Source organism: Gallus gallus, chromosome 14 (assembly GCF_016699485.2).
Source record: "Gallus gallus isolate bGalGal1 chromosome 14, bGalGal1.mat.broiler.GRCg7b, whole genome shotgun sequence".
Lineage (NCBI taxonomy): Eukaryota > Metazoa > Chordata > Aves > Galliformes > Phasianidae > Gallus > Gallus gallus.
In genome coordinates this window covers 6,307,196-6,321,976 of record NC_052545.1, presented here as the reverse complement: position 1 = coordinate 6,321,976, position 14,781 = coordinate 6,307,196, and the positions used below count along the sequence as shown (strand labels likewise).

General features: G+C 52.9%; 1 protein-coding gene across 2 annotated transcripts in view; it reads left to right on the top strand.

Annotated features, from left to right (window-relative positions):
• PKD1 (polycystin 1, transient receptor potential channel interacting) overlaps nt 1–14,781 on the top strand; it is an 86,043-nt gene that overhangs the window by 67,346 nt on the left and 3,916 nt on the right. For both annotated transcript variants that reach the window (XM_040647871.2, XM_414854.8), the window contains 21 exons: nt 915–1,167; nt 1,818–2,013; nt 3,059–3,229; nt 3,418–3,561; nt 3,876–4,086; nt 4,436–4,562; nt 5,423–5,539; nt 5,954–6,003; nt 6,450–6,652; nt 7,215–7,320; nt 7,481–7,599; nt 8,724–8,926; nt 9,242–9,436; nt 10,215–10,354; nt 11,197–11,324; nt 11,694–11,862; nt 12,009–12,134; nt 12,311–12,485; nt 12,845–13,132; nt 13,788–13,922; nt 14,248–14,562. In XM_040647871.2, the coding sequence (XP_040503805.1) occupies nt 915–1,167; nt 1,818–2,013; nt 3,059–3,229; nt 3,418–3,561; nt 3,876–4,086; nt 4,436–4,562; nt 5,423–5,539; nt 5,954–6,003; nt 6,450–6,652; nt 7,215–7,320; nt 7,481–7,599; nt 8,724–8,926; nt 9,242–9,436; nt 10,215–10,354; nt 11,197–11,324; nt 11,694–11,862; nt 12,009–12,134; nt 12,311–12,485; nt 12,845–13,132; nt 13,788–13,922; nt 14,248–14,562 (3,571 nt within the window). The remainder of the gene's footprint in view (nt 1–914; nt 1,168–1,817; nt 2,014–3,058; nt 3,230–3,417; nt 3,562–3,875; nt 4,087–4,435; nt 4,563–5,422; nt 5,540–5,953; nt 6,004–6,449; nt 6,653–7,214; nt 7,321–7,480; nt 7,600–8,723; nt 8,927–9,241; nt 9,437–10,214; nt 10,355–11,196; nt 11,325–11,693; nt 11,863–12,008; nt 12,135–12,310; nt 12,486–12,844; nt 13,133–13,787; nt 13,923–14,247; nt 14,563–14,781) is intronic.

Genomic DNA, 14,781 nt, shown 5'->3' with positions numbered 1-14,781 from the left:
CTTTGATTGTCGCTTGTCCAGACTTTCCTCCCCACTCCCGGAGCTGCCACCTTTAGAGATCTGTTGCCCCAAGTAACTCACTCTGACCTTTGCAGATACAGGGACTGCTTCTTGCATGTCATGAAGGAGAACAAAGCACCACGCTTGTTAGCCTAGTTCATGAGTTGCAGTGCAGCCTTCACAAAAGCACCTGTTTTCTAGAGCTCATCTTCCCAACACAGGACAGGAGGAGAACACAGGCCCCCTCACGTGCTGGCTTCCTTTCCCCCTGCTTGCCTTCTGCTTGGAGCATGCTGGGGCTCTTTCCCACAGTTGTGCAGTAAAACTCTCTTATTTTTATCAGAGCAGTCATTCTTGTAACTTCAGTTGCTGACTTGCTGCCTTTCTCAGGAGTGTGTGTTCATGCCTCGTGTTATTTAGGAGCCTTTCCTAGGCATTATCTAAGATAGATAGGCAACTTGGGAATAGGTGGGGCAAGAGTGGAGCCACTGTTGTGTAAGTTGACACAACTTCCATGGCTTTTGGTAACAGCGTGCTCAAAGAGGGATTAATAGTCCTAATGAGCAAATCTGCTCACAGCCAAGAATCATAGTTGCTATGGAAGTATCCTGGGGGTCAGTGGGACATAGGGAAGAGTGGGCGGGAGAGCTGTGCAAAGCTGCCAGCACAGAGAAGAAAAGAAGATGTGCAACGTGGTGCTCCCAGGTACTGAAATAATAGGAAGAGTGAAGAAGAATTAGTGATCTGTGTAGCTCTGGAGTTTGTACAGTCTGAGAGCTGTGCAGATTATACTGCGCTCACTGCTTTTTCTCCTCATCTGTCCCTGCAGGGGGGTGGGCACAGGTCCATCAGAATGGATTTGTATCTCTTCAGCCAGCAGGCTAATAACGTCTTCTTGCTGTCCTTTCTTCCAGAACTGATGACACCATCCAGAAGTATTACTTAAACATCACGAACCATTTCAGCTGGTCCCCAGTGGAGGTGACACTGGGGTTGTACACCTCCCTGTGCCAGTACTTCAGTGAGCAGGAGAAACGGTGGAAGACAGAAGGCATCATCCCCCTGGAGGAGACCAGGCCAGACCAGGCTGTGTGCTTAACCCAGCACCTCACTGCCTTTGGGGCCAGTCTGTTTGTTCCACCCAACTCAGTCCAGTTCATCTTTCCTGTGAGTAAAACAAAGCAGATGCTGTGTGGCATTGTCACATCCGAGCAAACTTGTCACTAGAAGTCTTGGGCTCCCATCAGATTCATGTTCAGGTTGGATGTTGGCTGACCTGTTCCCAGATGGCAGACCAGCACACATACCTGAGTGCCTTTGGAAACTCCAGATGAATACAGCTCACAGGGATGCTGTGTCCTCTGATCGTGAATCCTAGTTGCTGATGCTAAAAACAGACCTTCGCAGATGGTTTTGTTCTTCAATCTGAACACCTTGTAGTGTTCACTCTTTTCATGAGATGGCAAATGCTCCTCCCAGCTGTCACCCAGCACTGTTCTATCCTGGAGAGTTTGCACCTGCCAGCTGCTCCCAGGCTCCTAGGGACGTTCAGGCTCTTTCCAGCTCTGTCAGTGTGACGTAGGTGGGAGTAGAGAGCTCTTTGCAGCTGCTACAGCAAGCTTCAGCTGGCTGCTGCAGTATGCTCTGGAGGGACTATGAGCAAGTGAGGCCTGACCACACAGTCTGCACAGGGACAAGTCTCTGTTTGTATGTGGTATTGCGTGTGAGTGATGATTATAGCCAGCAAGGAGGCAGCGCAGCTCTCGGGGTCCTCCTGGGGAAGGAGAGTGCCTTTCAATATGGTTCTTTTCTTTCAGGCTCCAGGCTCAGGTCTCAACTACATCGTTCTGCTGACGTGCGCCGTCTGCTTTGTGACCTACTCAGTGGCTGCACTGATTGTACACAAGCTGGACATGATTGACATTAACCGAGTTGGGGTGATTCCCTTCTGCGGGAAGAACGGGCTGTACAAATATGAGATCCTGGTGAAAACTGGCTGGGGCAGAGGATCAGGTTAGCCTATGGACTTCTGTGCTTGATTGCAAGGGTGACATCTGTGTAGTTCCCTTGAGATCTCCCCTCTGCAGGGCTGAGCTGGTGGTTGGTGGAGCACTGAGCAGCAGTCTGTTCAGGGCTTCTCCACAGCATTAAAATGTTGGGATTTTTTTTGTATGATGGTCAAGAACTGTGGAGAAAAGCATGCTGTTTCTTCTCTTGCTGTCCGTATAGCTGCTGCTAGAGGGAACGACCCAGTACAGAAATACCCTTACTGCTCACCATGCCTGCAGGAACAGCCAAGAGACATTGACTGTTCCTCACTGCTGGTCCTCTCCTGCAGAAGCATCCAGGCTTGTGGGCATTTTAGATTGATTATTTTGCTGTCCACTCTCATCCATTGCTTTGTTCTCCCCTCTGAATCTTAGCAGCTTGAAGGCAGAGAGCTTTGCTTTCTGATCTGGGTCTGGTTTGTAGCTAGAGCAGCCAGAAACATGATTCCAGGCTTGGAAATGCTGGGAGTTGGGATGTGGAAGCAACGGTGGACGTAGAATGCCACTGTGTCACTGCTAGAAATGTGTTCCCATTCATCTTAGCGTGACCAGTGGTTTCACTGGGAGCAGCTTTGTTCTGAAGTCACCTGAAAGACCATCCAGGTTGAACGGGTGGACTAGGGAGCATCTGGCAGCCTCTGCCAGAGGAAAGTCAAAGAAAACAAGTCTTTTGACTGCTTAGTGGAAAAAAAAATCCAGAGTGAACGTTTCCTCCCATTGGAGTGTTAGCAAGTCAAGGAATTTCAGATTCAGGCCCCTCCAAATACGAAAACCATGAGTATGCCAAGGTCTGTGCACCAGGCCAGTGTGAGCAGCTGCTCTCCAGGCTGTGTGTAACACTCTGCTTGGGTGTGGGATGGCTGCTCAGCACATTTCTTCCTCCCGAGTCTCCAGGTGGCCCCTCTGAAGGAGCCCCTGCATCTGGTACCGAGTCCCTGGCAGGAAGGCAGGGCTGGGAAGCAGATTACCTTGGGTGAACGTCTCTGACTGAACCCTGTTAACTTTGCCAGGCACCACGGCACATGTGGGGATCGCGCTGTACGGTGTAGACAATAAAAGTGGTCACAGACACCTGGATGGAGAAAATGCGTTCCACCGCAACAGCCTCGATGTGTTTCAGATCGCAACAGAGCGGAATCTGGGCAGCATCTGGCGCATCCGCATTTGGCATGACAATAAAGGTGAGATGGGAGTCGGCACATGGGGCTGAGGCAGCCGTCAGACATCACAGGGCAGGGCTGGGCCCTGGTCTGACTGGTCAGGAAGGGCCAGGAATGCCCAGGAGCTTCTTTTGTTGCCCTCTCGGCTTTGCAGGCTCATGCAGGGAATGTCTGCCGTGAAACATGTTTCTTTTTCCCTTAACTTTTAGGACTCAGCCCTTCCTGGTACCTGCAGCACGTCATCGTCCGGGACCTGCAGAGCAGCAAGAGCTACTTCTTCCTGGTGAACGACTGGCTGTCGGTGGAGAGCGAAGAGAATGATGGCATGGTGGAGAAGGAGGTTTACGCTGCCAGTAAGTGCTCAGCTCCTGGGCGTGGGGCCGGGCTGGCTGGGCAGCGTGGCAGCTCTCACTGTTGAGGAAATGCCCACAGCAGAGAGCCTGCATGCTGACACTGACTGTGCTGATGACATGTGCAGCCAGGTGCTTTGCTGGGTACTTTGTGCTACAGGACAAGCCGTGGCCAGGATCCAGTTGTGCAAGAGAGACCGTATAGATGCAGTGTGAATACTTGTTGAATATCAGCCTGCAAGGAGGGCCTATGCCAATCCAGGCTGGCTCTCCTCTGCTGTGCTGCTGACCCTGAAACTCTCTCTCTTTGTGCTCAGGTGAGACAGAGCTGAGGAGCTTCTCCCGGATCTTCATAGCGGAGCTGCAGAGAGGTTTCTTTGAGAAGCATGTCTGGCTGTCCATGTGGGACCGCCCGCCTCGCAGCCGCTTCACCCGTGTCCAGAGAGCCACCTGCTGCTCCCTGCTCATCTTCCTCTTCCTCTGTGCCAATGCTGTGTGGTACGGCGTGGTGGGGAACGTACACCTCAGGTGCGCTGTGCCCCTTGTTGCTCCGGCGGGTCCCCTACCTCCTCGGGGCCCTCCTGTGCTTCCCATCATGTAGGGCAGGACAGACCTTACATCTGCTGGAAATAGGGGCCTTGCTTGTGGCCTTGAGTCTGCCCTTTCTGTTGCAAAGAATTTGGGATCACTACATAGATCGTTGAGGACCAAGGAGAGCCTGATCAGCTTTCCCCCCTTCCCCTGTGTCATCTGTTAGCACAGCCCGTGCCCATTTCTTTCTCTGCATACTCGAAGTGCTCGTCTTATTGTTTGCATGGTTGGCAGTCCTGGGTGCTCCTGCTAACACCTACCTCTGATGTCTCTTGATTCTTTGCAGCAGTGGGGCTGTTTCCAACCTGATCCCTGTTAATGTGGACACGGTGGCCGTTGGTTTGGTGTCCAGCGTTGTGGTCTACCCTCTCTACTTGGTCATTCTATTTCTCTTCAGGATGGCTCGTGCCAAGGTAATGCAAATTACTTGCAGGCTGCACAAACAGGTGTGATGCCACCGGGTTTGCTTATCTGGGCCTGGGCTCTGCCCTTTGTGGTGCATCACTTCTCCAACTGGTCGCTTCGCAGCTGACTCTGCACTGCCCTGCACCCTGCCCAGAGGCTTGGACTTAGCAGGACTGTCTCCTTGTTGGGCTGGAAGCAGCCCTTTGCCTTAGATGGACAGATCACTGCCTAATACATTTGCTGTGTGATACTGGATTCTGTCAATGCTCAGGGAATTACCAACGGGTCAGATTCTAAAAGCTATTTGAGCACGTGGTGTTGATTTTGGTACAAGATAGGTACCTGAATGCTACTGAAAGATACAACCCTTCGCTGCATTGGTAGGAGCCTGAGAGATGCTCAGTCAAGCTTTTCTAATGAAATACCTGCCCTGACTACAAACTCAGCTGTCTGAACAGAGCTGTGGTTAGGCAGCTGTGGAAGGATTAGCTGGGGATTTAATGACTAGTTAGACACAATTAGCAGCTCCATTAAGTACTGCAGCCTGCTGCTCAGTGACTGATGAGCGGCAAATGTGTCTGATACTTGTTTTTCCTATAAGCACTCCTTGCTTTGCAGGACCTTGCACACTTGGGAACTTATGCCTAGGACAGGCCAGATGCTACTGGGTGGTGGCCAGTAGCATCTGAGAGGCAGGGAAGGACATGCCTGTTGTCAGACCTGCTGGGCAGCCCTTTGTGCACAAATGTGGTGCTCCCCAGTGGAGTGGTGAGCAGCAAGAATGTGCTGAGCAGGAGGCCTCCAAACTGCAGTCACACTGTCACCTCCAAGCCTCCCTGTTCCTCTCAAGCCTTCCTGTTTCTTGTAGGTGTCTATCAACCACACTGTGACTCACTCAGACCAGCAGTCCTTGGAGATTGACAACTACCTGGACTCCTCAGTCCTTGACAGCTCCTTCCCCACCTTCCCTGGGCTCCGGGCAGAGGTAACCTGCTCCATACCTGAAAGCCATACAGGCTGCATGGGTCTGTGGGCTCCCTGCACCAACACAGTGCATCCCCACTCAGTGTCAGAACTGAAGGTGCCACTGACCAGCACTGGTGGTAGGAGAGTCCACAGCCCTTTATCTCTCACCTGCATCTTTGCTCAGGCCAGTTACAGACACTGAGCACAAGCAGTGTACAGCTACAGCTGTGCCTCTGAGAGTATGGCTCTCCCAGAATGCCTGGGCATTACCTTACTGTAGCAGAACAGGGTCCAGGAGGTGTGAGCCCAGGGCTAGCAGTGGTTGGGGTTCCAGGCTTTCAGTGACCCCTGCTGAAGCAGTGTTAGCAACCTGCTGTTATAACCAGGCACCACCAAGTCTCATATGCCTGAAGTGCCTCCTCTTCCTCCACAGGCCTTCTCTGAGCAAACCAAAACAGATCTGTTTTTGGAAGACTCCAAAAGGTAAGTAGGCTTCTGGGGTCAGAGCAAGTAGGAATTCAGTGTTGTTTTCTGCTTTGAGTTTCCCACATACTATGGGAATCTCCCTTTCCAGGGCCACAGGCTTGCAAATGTGAAACACAGTGCTTCACAGCTTACATAATGTTCTGGGAGGGAAAACAGGGGGCCATCAAAGACCATCAAAGTCGCCTGCAGGCAGTGGAGCTCTGATGGCTTGTTTTACAAGAGCTGGTAACTCCTTGTTGCCAGAGGGTGGGATATAATATCCATCACCATTTTTGTTCTGAGCAGTTACCCAAAGCGCTCTGCAGGTCTCAGTGCAGCCACGTGCTGGTACACTGTGGTGGTTTCCACTTCCAGACTGGCCTACACACTAACACAGTTTCCTTTCTCATGCTTCCCATTCTTCATGCACACATGGTTGCACCCACACCTCTGTTCTCCTGCAGCCTCGTACGGTGGCCCTCCAGCGAGGCCCTCCTCAGCTGGCCAGACCTCCTCAGTGACCCCTCCATCATGGGCAACACCATTCAGAAGCTGAAGCGAGGCCGGGCCAGCCGTCACCTTGGACTCGAGGCCCCCCTAGCAACTGAGGAGGACAACTTGTCACTTGGTGTTCATCAGGGACAGCCCAGATATTTCTCTGCCTCAGGTGCGTAGCGTTGCTCTGTGCCAGGCTTTGAATGCCACGGGGAGGTGCAGGAGGGGCAGTCTGGTCCTTGGGAGTCCTGGCTCAGGTTTGGAGAAGTCGGAATAACAGAGCCTGCCAGCTGGCTTCAGTTTGCAGGGCAGAAAAGGAGGGTTATGTTTTCTGGGGGAATGGGATTTCAGTCTGGGGAAGCAGAAATCATGACGTGGGTCAGTTTGAAGTGAGTGGGAGCAATGAGAGGTTCCCCTGGGATCTGAATGATACGAGCAAGCAGCACTTCTTCACTGGCTGCAAGGCCACTGTATGTCTCGAAACCTGCGTGTCTGAAAAAGAAGAACTTGGCCCTCCTGTACCAGGAATTTCATGTCAGTTTCACAGACACAGTGGGGATAGACAGGAGCTAGAAGTCCAGGAGGAAGGGAGGGCTGCCCTGAGGGAGAAGGGCCCCTCTACTGTGTGTTCACTGGCTCCATGAGTGTGGCTGAGCCCAAGTGATGCAGAACCATCTCAGTGTGTGGGACTGCGTGCTGTTCTCCTCTCAGTGCTCTTTGCCCTGTTTCCCCAGATGAGGATCTGATAAGGCAGATACTGGCAGATGGAGCTAGTGGCATCTCACACTCCCAGGACCTAGGACCGTACATGAGGGCTGAAACAGATCTGATCTCGGGCCTGTAAGTACTGTACTGGGGAGTAGAGTCCCTCCAACAAGGCAGGCAGTTTTTCTGCCTGGTCCAGGGCTGCTGTTCTGATAACGGCCTGCTTACTGCAGAGCCAGCAGCAGCTGGGGCAGAGCCTGCACTGCTCACCAGTGCATCCCCTTTGCCTTGGCAGCTCCAGTGTGTTTGGGGAGAAGGTGGAGACTGTCATGATGCAGAAGCTGAATGACAAAGGCCAGAGCATGGCAGCCCCTCCCAGAGAAGTGAGCAGATCGGCTAAGTCGACATGGACAGGTACCAGAGCTGCATGGCTGTGTCAAGCATCAACACCAAGGGCAGGGATGGTGGGCATGGGCAGGGGTCTTTGCACATGGCAGTAGCTGGGAGGGATGAGCAGGTAATTAGCAAAGGAGCCTTAGGAGAGGCTGCTCTGAAGCTTGGGTTGTACTTGCTCTTTCCTGCCTGAGTCTGAGCAGACCCCAGAACACCATTTGTTTTGTCATATATCTCATAACATGCACCCTAGGGAAGCTCAGCTTGATGCTTCTCCAATTACTCTGCTCTCTGCAGCCCTCTGCAGACATCAGTTCATTCATTCTGCATAAGGATGGAGAGTGAGAGTCTGTACATAACCAGAGGAAAAGGAGAGGCAAATGCCAGTGAAAGTTCAAACCAACTAACAGAGCAAAGCAGAGGAGAAGAGATGCTTCCTACTGGGTCGTGCAGCACAACAGCCAGCCAGAGAGTGTTGCACAATGCAGCAGACAAGCTGTCAAGCTAGGTGCCCTGCACAGACCCTGCAGAGAAGCTGTGTCAGTTCTCATAGTGTGAGCTCTTGGCTTCTTGAGGCACAGCCTCTCTAGGGCAGGCTGCAGCACAGAAAATTGGACACAGCAGTGGTTCTCCTGGGCCTGTTAAAATCCATCAATTCATCATGGCTGATGAATGGCTGCTCTATCTTTATGCCAGCAATGGTTTGCATGGGTGGATGAAAGCAGCTGCGCCCGAGCAAGCCCCAAGGCTGAGCAGCTCAGCAGTTTGAAGGCCAGCCACTGTAACAGATCTGTGTGGCTTTTCACGGGTCTTAACAGCAGCACTTCCAGCCAGGCTGGGCATGCCCAAATTCCTGAGGCCCTGATGGAAAGTAGGGAACCGATCCCTCTGCCCACATCAGGATCCCATCTCCTCCTCCTATCCATCCTTCTGCCTGCAGGTTGGGGGCTGTTGTTCTGAGGCTGGCTGTGTTTCAGTGTGCTGTCCTTGTTCCTGCCGAGTGGGTGATGCCTGGGATGATCTCTCCAAACTCACCTGGGTCAGCTGGGCAAACTCTGTGCTGGGATGAGGGATGTGCTCAGCCCTTCCCATGCCTGTTGGGATCTTTTTGCAGTGACATTTACTCCTGTTTTCTTGCCCTCCAGTCGCAGACCAAACATTCAGGAAGCGCTTGCTGCCATCCTGGTGCTCCTATCTGGCTCATGGTATCAGTTTCTTCCTCTTTGCCACCTCCACGGGGGTCTCCGTGTGGATCGGGGTGGGCTTTTCCTCCAGCGTTGCCCTCATGTGGCTTATCTCAGGGATATTCAGCTTTCTGGCATCCTTCTTGGTCTGGGAGCCCCTGAAGGTAAGGAAATCAAAAGGACTACGCAAGCATGTATCTGTGCATGTGCATGTATTAGCCATAATTAGCATCTTGTCCAGTTACTAATCAAGTTGGATCAGACACTAATTGGACTGAATGCTGTGCAGGGGGAAGGGCGGACATGATAGCAGCATTAGGGCAGGCAGGGCTGGTGGCAGTTTGTTTGAGGTAGTGCAGCTGCTCCAAGGCCCTGCCTGCTGTTTGTGGCTGTGCTGAAAGGCAAACAGGAGCTGCTGCCCACGGTGGTTCTGGTGGCATGGCTCGCTCTGCAGGCTCTGACACTGCTTGTGTCCCCAGGTCCTGCTGGAAGCCCTCTATTTCTCACTGGTTGCCAAGCGATTGCACCCAGAGGAGGATGATACCTTGGTGGAGCATCCGTTTGTTGAGCATGTTTCTGAGAAGATCAGCAAAGTCCGACCCCCACAGGGGTTCGCCCTTTTCCAGGCCAAGGAGGAGGCAAGGAAGGTCAAACTGCTGCACAGGATGCTGAAGGTAAGACCTGTTCCCTGATGCCTAGGGCAGAAGCAGAGTGCTGGCTCCAGCAGTTGAGATACATCCTTGTTTGGGTTCTCCCATTCCTCCTGAGATAATAGGCACATGTTTCCAGGCTCAGCCTCAATTTTCCCATCTGTAGAAGGCAGAGAGTGACATTCAACTTCTCTGTGAAGCTCTGAGAGCTGAGGTGTGTGAGGACTGTAGGGGGGTGGCTGTACCTCCTTGGTTTGGTTGTTTGGGTGTTTGAGGTTAGAGGGCAAAGTCTGCAGCACCAACCTGCACAAGAAAATTCATTATCAGTGTCTTGTGAAGCAGAAGGAGTCCCCACCTACAGGCAGAAGTTTCAATTTCTTTGTAGATTGTTCATTACTTCTCCTCCACACTCGTGGTGGGAATACACAGCTGCTGTAGAGTTGTTATTTTTAACTGTATGGTATTTCTTTAAAGGATGGAAACTCCCTTAACTGTTTTCACGAACCAAACTTCCAGCTATAGGAGCTGCTACAGGGAGGTTGTGCAATGCAAATCAACTGAAACATGTGGAGCTGGGCTGGCCACTTCGAGGAAAAAAGAAAAAAAAAGATACTGTTATGTGTCTGAGGTCTGGGCTTCATTTTCATTTGCTTCCCATATGGAAAAAGAAAGACTTGGGGTTCTGATCCTGCTTCATGCCAGCCAGCGATCAGTGGACAGCATTAATTTGCTGCAGGACCGGGACTGGGACCAGATCCCACCCTGTTACTGGCTACAATCCCTTTCTATTCTCTGCTTCCAGAATTTCCTCATCTACATGATGTTCTTGCTGGTGATCCTGCTCACCAACTATGGAGATGCCACCCGCAACAGCAGGGCCTTCCTTCTGCAGAGCTCCATCAAGCAGCAGCTGGGTAGCAGTGAATTCCTCCACATCAAGAGGTAACTGCAAAAGCCCTGGGCACTGAGGGGAATGGGATATTGCTTGAAGTCAGATAAGCTCTCACATGGGCACAGAGTGGCAGCGAGCAGGTCCCTTCCTTTCCCCATGCTTCTGCTTCTCACCTGAAGAGCAGAGGGAGCTGTGGGGATTGAGAGCTTTAACATATTGAAGCTTCAAATACCTGTGCTGTGCGAGTTACAGGTGTTGGTCTTTCAGTATCTGGTCAAAAACACACAAGTTTGCTCTGTCTACAGAATCTACAACTTAAAGTAAGGTTTAGCCATAAGCATGGTCACGAGAACCAAAAATAACATCTCTCAGAAATGCAGAGTGTTTCCCTTCTTTACTCTGCACATATGGTTTAGCTAGGCTAAAATTTCCCAGCTCCATGTGCACACTGCTGTGAATTCCAGCAGTTCAGAACGACCCTGGGACAGCTGCCTGGGATTAACCGTGCCTTTGAGCCCTTCTCACTACTCATCTCGATTCTCCTGTGCCAGCAGCTTTGGCTCGTCCTCGTCACACAAAGTCACAGAAGCTTTGATTCGTTGCAGCCCGAACTGGGAATGATTCCACTGAACTCAGAGGGAGAACAGATCCGCTCACCTTTAGGTCTTGCCCATCAAATAACAGTTCCCCTTGCCCCACCCCAGCAGAGCTCACGGTGGGTGGAAGTCACGTCCAGAGCTGGGAGGAGGGCAGCCCAGGTTACTATCCAAAATGCAGTCCCTTCCCACCAGGTGAAATTCGTATGACCAGATCCTTGGTGAGACATGCAGAGAGCCTGCCATAGCAGAGCCGCCCCAGGAGTTTTGCCTCTCACACCTTTTCCCTCTTGCAGATCAGATCAGTTTTGGGTCTGGATGTCGCAAGTGTTCCTTCCTTACCTCTACAACAACCAGTCGGGTCAGGAGAGCTACAGCACCACGCTGGGGGTGGCCCGGCTGCGCCAGCTCCGGCTGCAGGAAGGTATGGGGCAATGGCACAGGGCTTCCCTGGCACCTGCTGGGAGGTGGCACTCCCTGGGAGGAGGAAATGGCCGGGTGTGGATGCAGCTAGGGGCTGAGTGAGGCAGGGCAGGTTGTGGAGGCACTTTTCTCATTGCAGCATGTGTATCAGTGTGTCTTTGGTTCTGCTGCCACCAGAGATTGAATGAGGATGGAGGGACTTACACTGAAGAGAGATGTTCTCTTTGTTTCTGGAGGTGTGACTGAGGACACAGAGGTGGAGGGGGCTTGGGAAGAAGGGGGATGCTAAATGTGAAAGCTCAACTGTGTGCCCTGCACCGTTTGTCTGTACTGGGATGCTGATGGGGTGATGATGGTGGTCTCATTTCAGCTGAGTGCCAGCTCACGGCCCAGGACGTCCTCCACGGGCTGGGCACAGTTGCCAGGAAGAACTGCATCGACTCACACAGCTTCTCTACTGCTGACTATGCAGCTGGCTGGGAACGGGCAGCTGTGAACGTGACGACTGCGTGGTCCTATTCACCACCTGACCTCACAGGGTAAGGAGCTGCACCCGCAGCCAAAGCTCTGCCCCATGTCCTAAAGACATGTGAACTTCTCAGTTGATTTGGTGCCCTGGGTGGTTGGTAGGGGCTGTTCTGTCTCAGTCTCCAGCCCTCATTTCATGCTTCCTCTTCTTCTGCAGGGTCTGGTACTGGGGTTACATCTCTTTCTACGACAGCGGTGGTTACATCCAGGAGCTGGGGACTTCACTGGAGGAAGGCAGGGCTCAGCTAAACTACCTTCAGCAGCACACCTGGATCGACAACATGTAAGTGTGGCGGGGGCAAAGGAAATGGTTTCTGTCACCTGGATTTTTAAGGGGCACTGCTGAGACCATCACCAGAGGGACAGAGAATCTCAGATCCTACAAAAATGATGGCACCGAAGCCTGAGCTTGTTGTTCCTGCGTTATCCCAGGGCCCTGAGCTGTTCTTACCTCCCCAGGAGCCGGGTGGTCTTTGTGGAGCTGATGCAGTACAACCCCAGCGTGGACCTGCATGCTGCCATCACCCTCCAGCTGGAATTCCTGGGCGCAGGCCAGGCTGTCACCACTGTCACCATCAGCCCCTTCCCACTGCTGCGGCTCAGCAGTGGCGTCACACTGCAGCTTCTCATGATGGTGAGTGTGGCACTTCCCTTTCAGTCGCTGCACAGAGGTGCTTGGGTGGATCAGACTAAACCTTCTGCTGACTGGGCAAGGGCTAGGTGCAAGCAGAGCCGTCTTCCTCTAGGCATTGCCACCCTGCCACAGGTGCATTGGATGTGGTCTGGGGAGCTTTGCTGCTGTGACAGGAAGGAGGAGGACAGAGTGCTTGAGAGAAAGGCATGGGAAGACTTGCAGAAGTGCACTGCAGGTGTAGGATTGCAGAACTTAGCTCAGTACGTGGGGCTTTTACTGTCCTAGGGTGCTGTAAGCTCTCCTGGTGCAGCCCAGTATTGCCCTCTCCTTCCATGATAACCTCTCCATTCTTCCCCCAGGTCTTCCTCATGATGTTTGTGGTTTACTTTGTGGTGTCTGAGTCACTTTCCATCAAGAAAGAAGGCAGGGCCTATTTCACCCTGTGGGGCAACTATGGCCAGTGGGTCTTCATCCTCCTCACCACCTGCACAGTGGTGGTGCACCTCAGCCAAGCCACCCTGGCTGACCAGCAATGGCTCAAGTACCTCAACAACCGCAAGGTCTTCACCAACTTCTACCAGGTGGCCTTTCTCAACACGGTCTTCAGCACCTTGGCTGCCTCCCTCCTCTTCCTCCTGATTGTGCAGGTATGGAGAGGGCTGGGTGGATGCAGGGTATGGTCGGAGATGTGTGCTCTGTTCCTGCGCCAGGTTGTCATCCCTGTCTAGTCCAGAAGTAGAAGCTTGCACACAGCTGGTTCTGCTGTGCCAGGCAATGTTAAATGCAAAGCAGCTGCTGTCACGTTCTCCTGCAACCATAGCAAGACAGAGGTGCTGGACAGTGTTGCCACACACCCGTGTGCTCCTCTGCTGCAGCATTCTGAGTCTCTAAAGCCTCTCAGCACTCAGTTCCCTTGGAGAATTGTGGCTGATTGGATGATTTTGTCTGCAAGGAGCCCTTGGACTAGAATGTCCTCTGTGCTGCCAGAGTTTGCATTTCTCAGACACGTTTGAAAGACTCTCAAGAACCTTAAGAGAAATGTGTAAAAGGAGGGCTTAGACGGAGGTGTGGGGTTTGAAGGCAGGACACTCCCATGTCCTGAGCTCTTGGGCTCTGGTTTAGTGCTTGTACAGGACTTAGGGTGTGCTGCCTTCCCATTGGAGGTCTGCAGGTGCAGTCTGAGAGCAAGCGGTGCCGCAATGCCCCTTCCTCTGCCAGGGCAGGGAAAACAAGGAAGAGGCTCTGCTGTGCTGGGCAGATCATCTGAGCCTGTTGTAACACTGTCCTCTCCCTTGGTCCTAGGCTGCCCAGCAGCTGCGCTTTGTCAGGCAGTGGTCCGTGTTTGGGAAGACCTTTCAGAAGTCCATGAAGGAGCTGACTGCAGCAGGGCTGGCTTTTGTGGTCCTCATCCTGGCATACGCACAGCTTGGCTTCCTGGTAACTACCTGCACTCCCTGTCTTGTCTCACAGAGGGGCTGGTTGGGGGTGAGGCCCAGGGTTGTGTGATCACCTTGTCCCTCACTGTGCCACAGCTGTCAGCAGATCCCAGCTGACTCCCAGCATGGGCAGTGCCCAGCCTGTGCCAAGTGCTCAGGGACACGGTGGCTTTGGCCATGCACTGTCTGTGGCCAGTCCCTGTCACAGCTGGTTGAGGAGCTGCTCCACAGGGCTCGTGCTTTGCAAGATGGGATAGTGAGTGTCAGGAGGGCGTTGTGCCATCAATGGATCCCTTTTCATCATATCTCCACTGTCCCCTTTGCAGCTTTTCTCCTCCTCCTCGGAGTCCTTCCGCAGCGTTGGCAGCAGCCTCCTGCTGCTCATTGCTATGGTGCGGGGCGGTGTGAGCCTCTACCCCTGCCCGCCCGACTCCTCTGGCCTCTACTACCTGTTCTGCACCAGCTATATCATCCTGGAGGTGTGGATCGTGCTGAGGCTGTTCACTGTGGTGCTTGTCTACAGCTACCGGGAGATGCACTTTGAGCTGTACCGCCCCGCCTTCGAGCCCCAGGACTATGAGATGGTGGAGCTCTTTGTGCGGAGGCTGAAAATGTGGATGGGCTTCAGCAAAGCCAAGGAGGTGAGTGCAGCTTGGGAGAAGGGGTCAAGTAGCACATCTTAAGCTGAAGACTTGTACAGAAAAACATCCACCGTCCTTATCCCGCTTTGACTCGGGCTGCTTCCAACTGCAGTTGAACAGTTGGATGCCTCAGCCCCTCTGGCAGTGGCAGATCCTGGAGGCCAGGAGCTGTTTAGTGGCAGGGCACTGCAGGGATGTAGGCTGCCAGTTCTCAGTCCC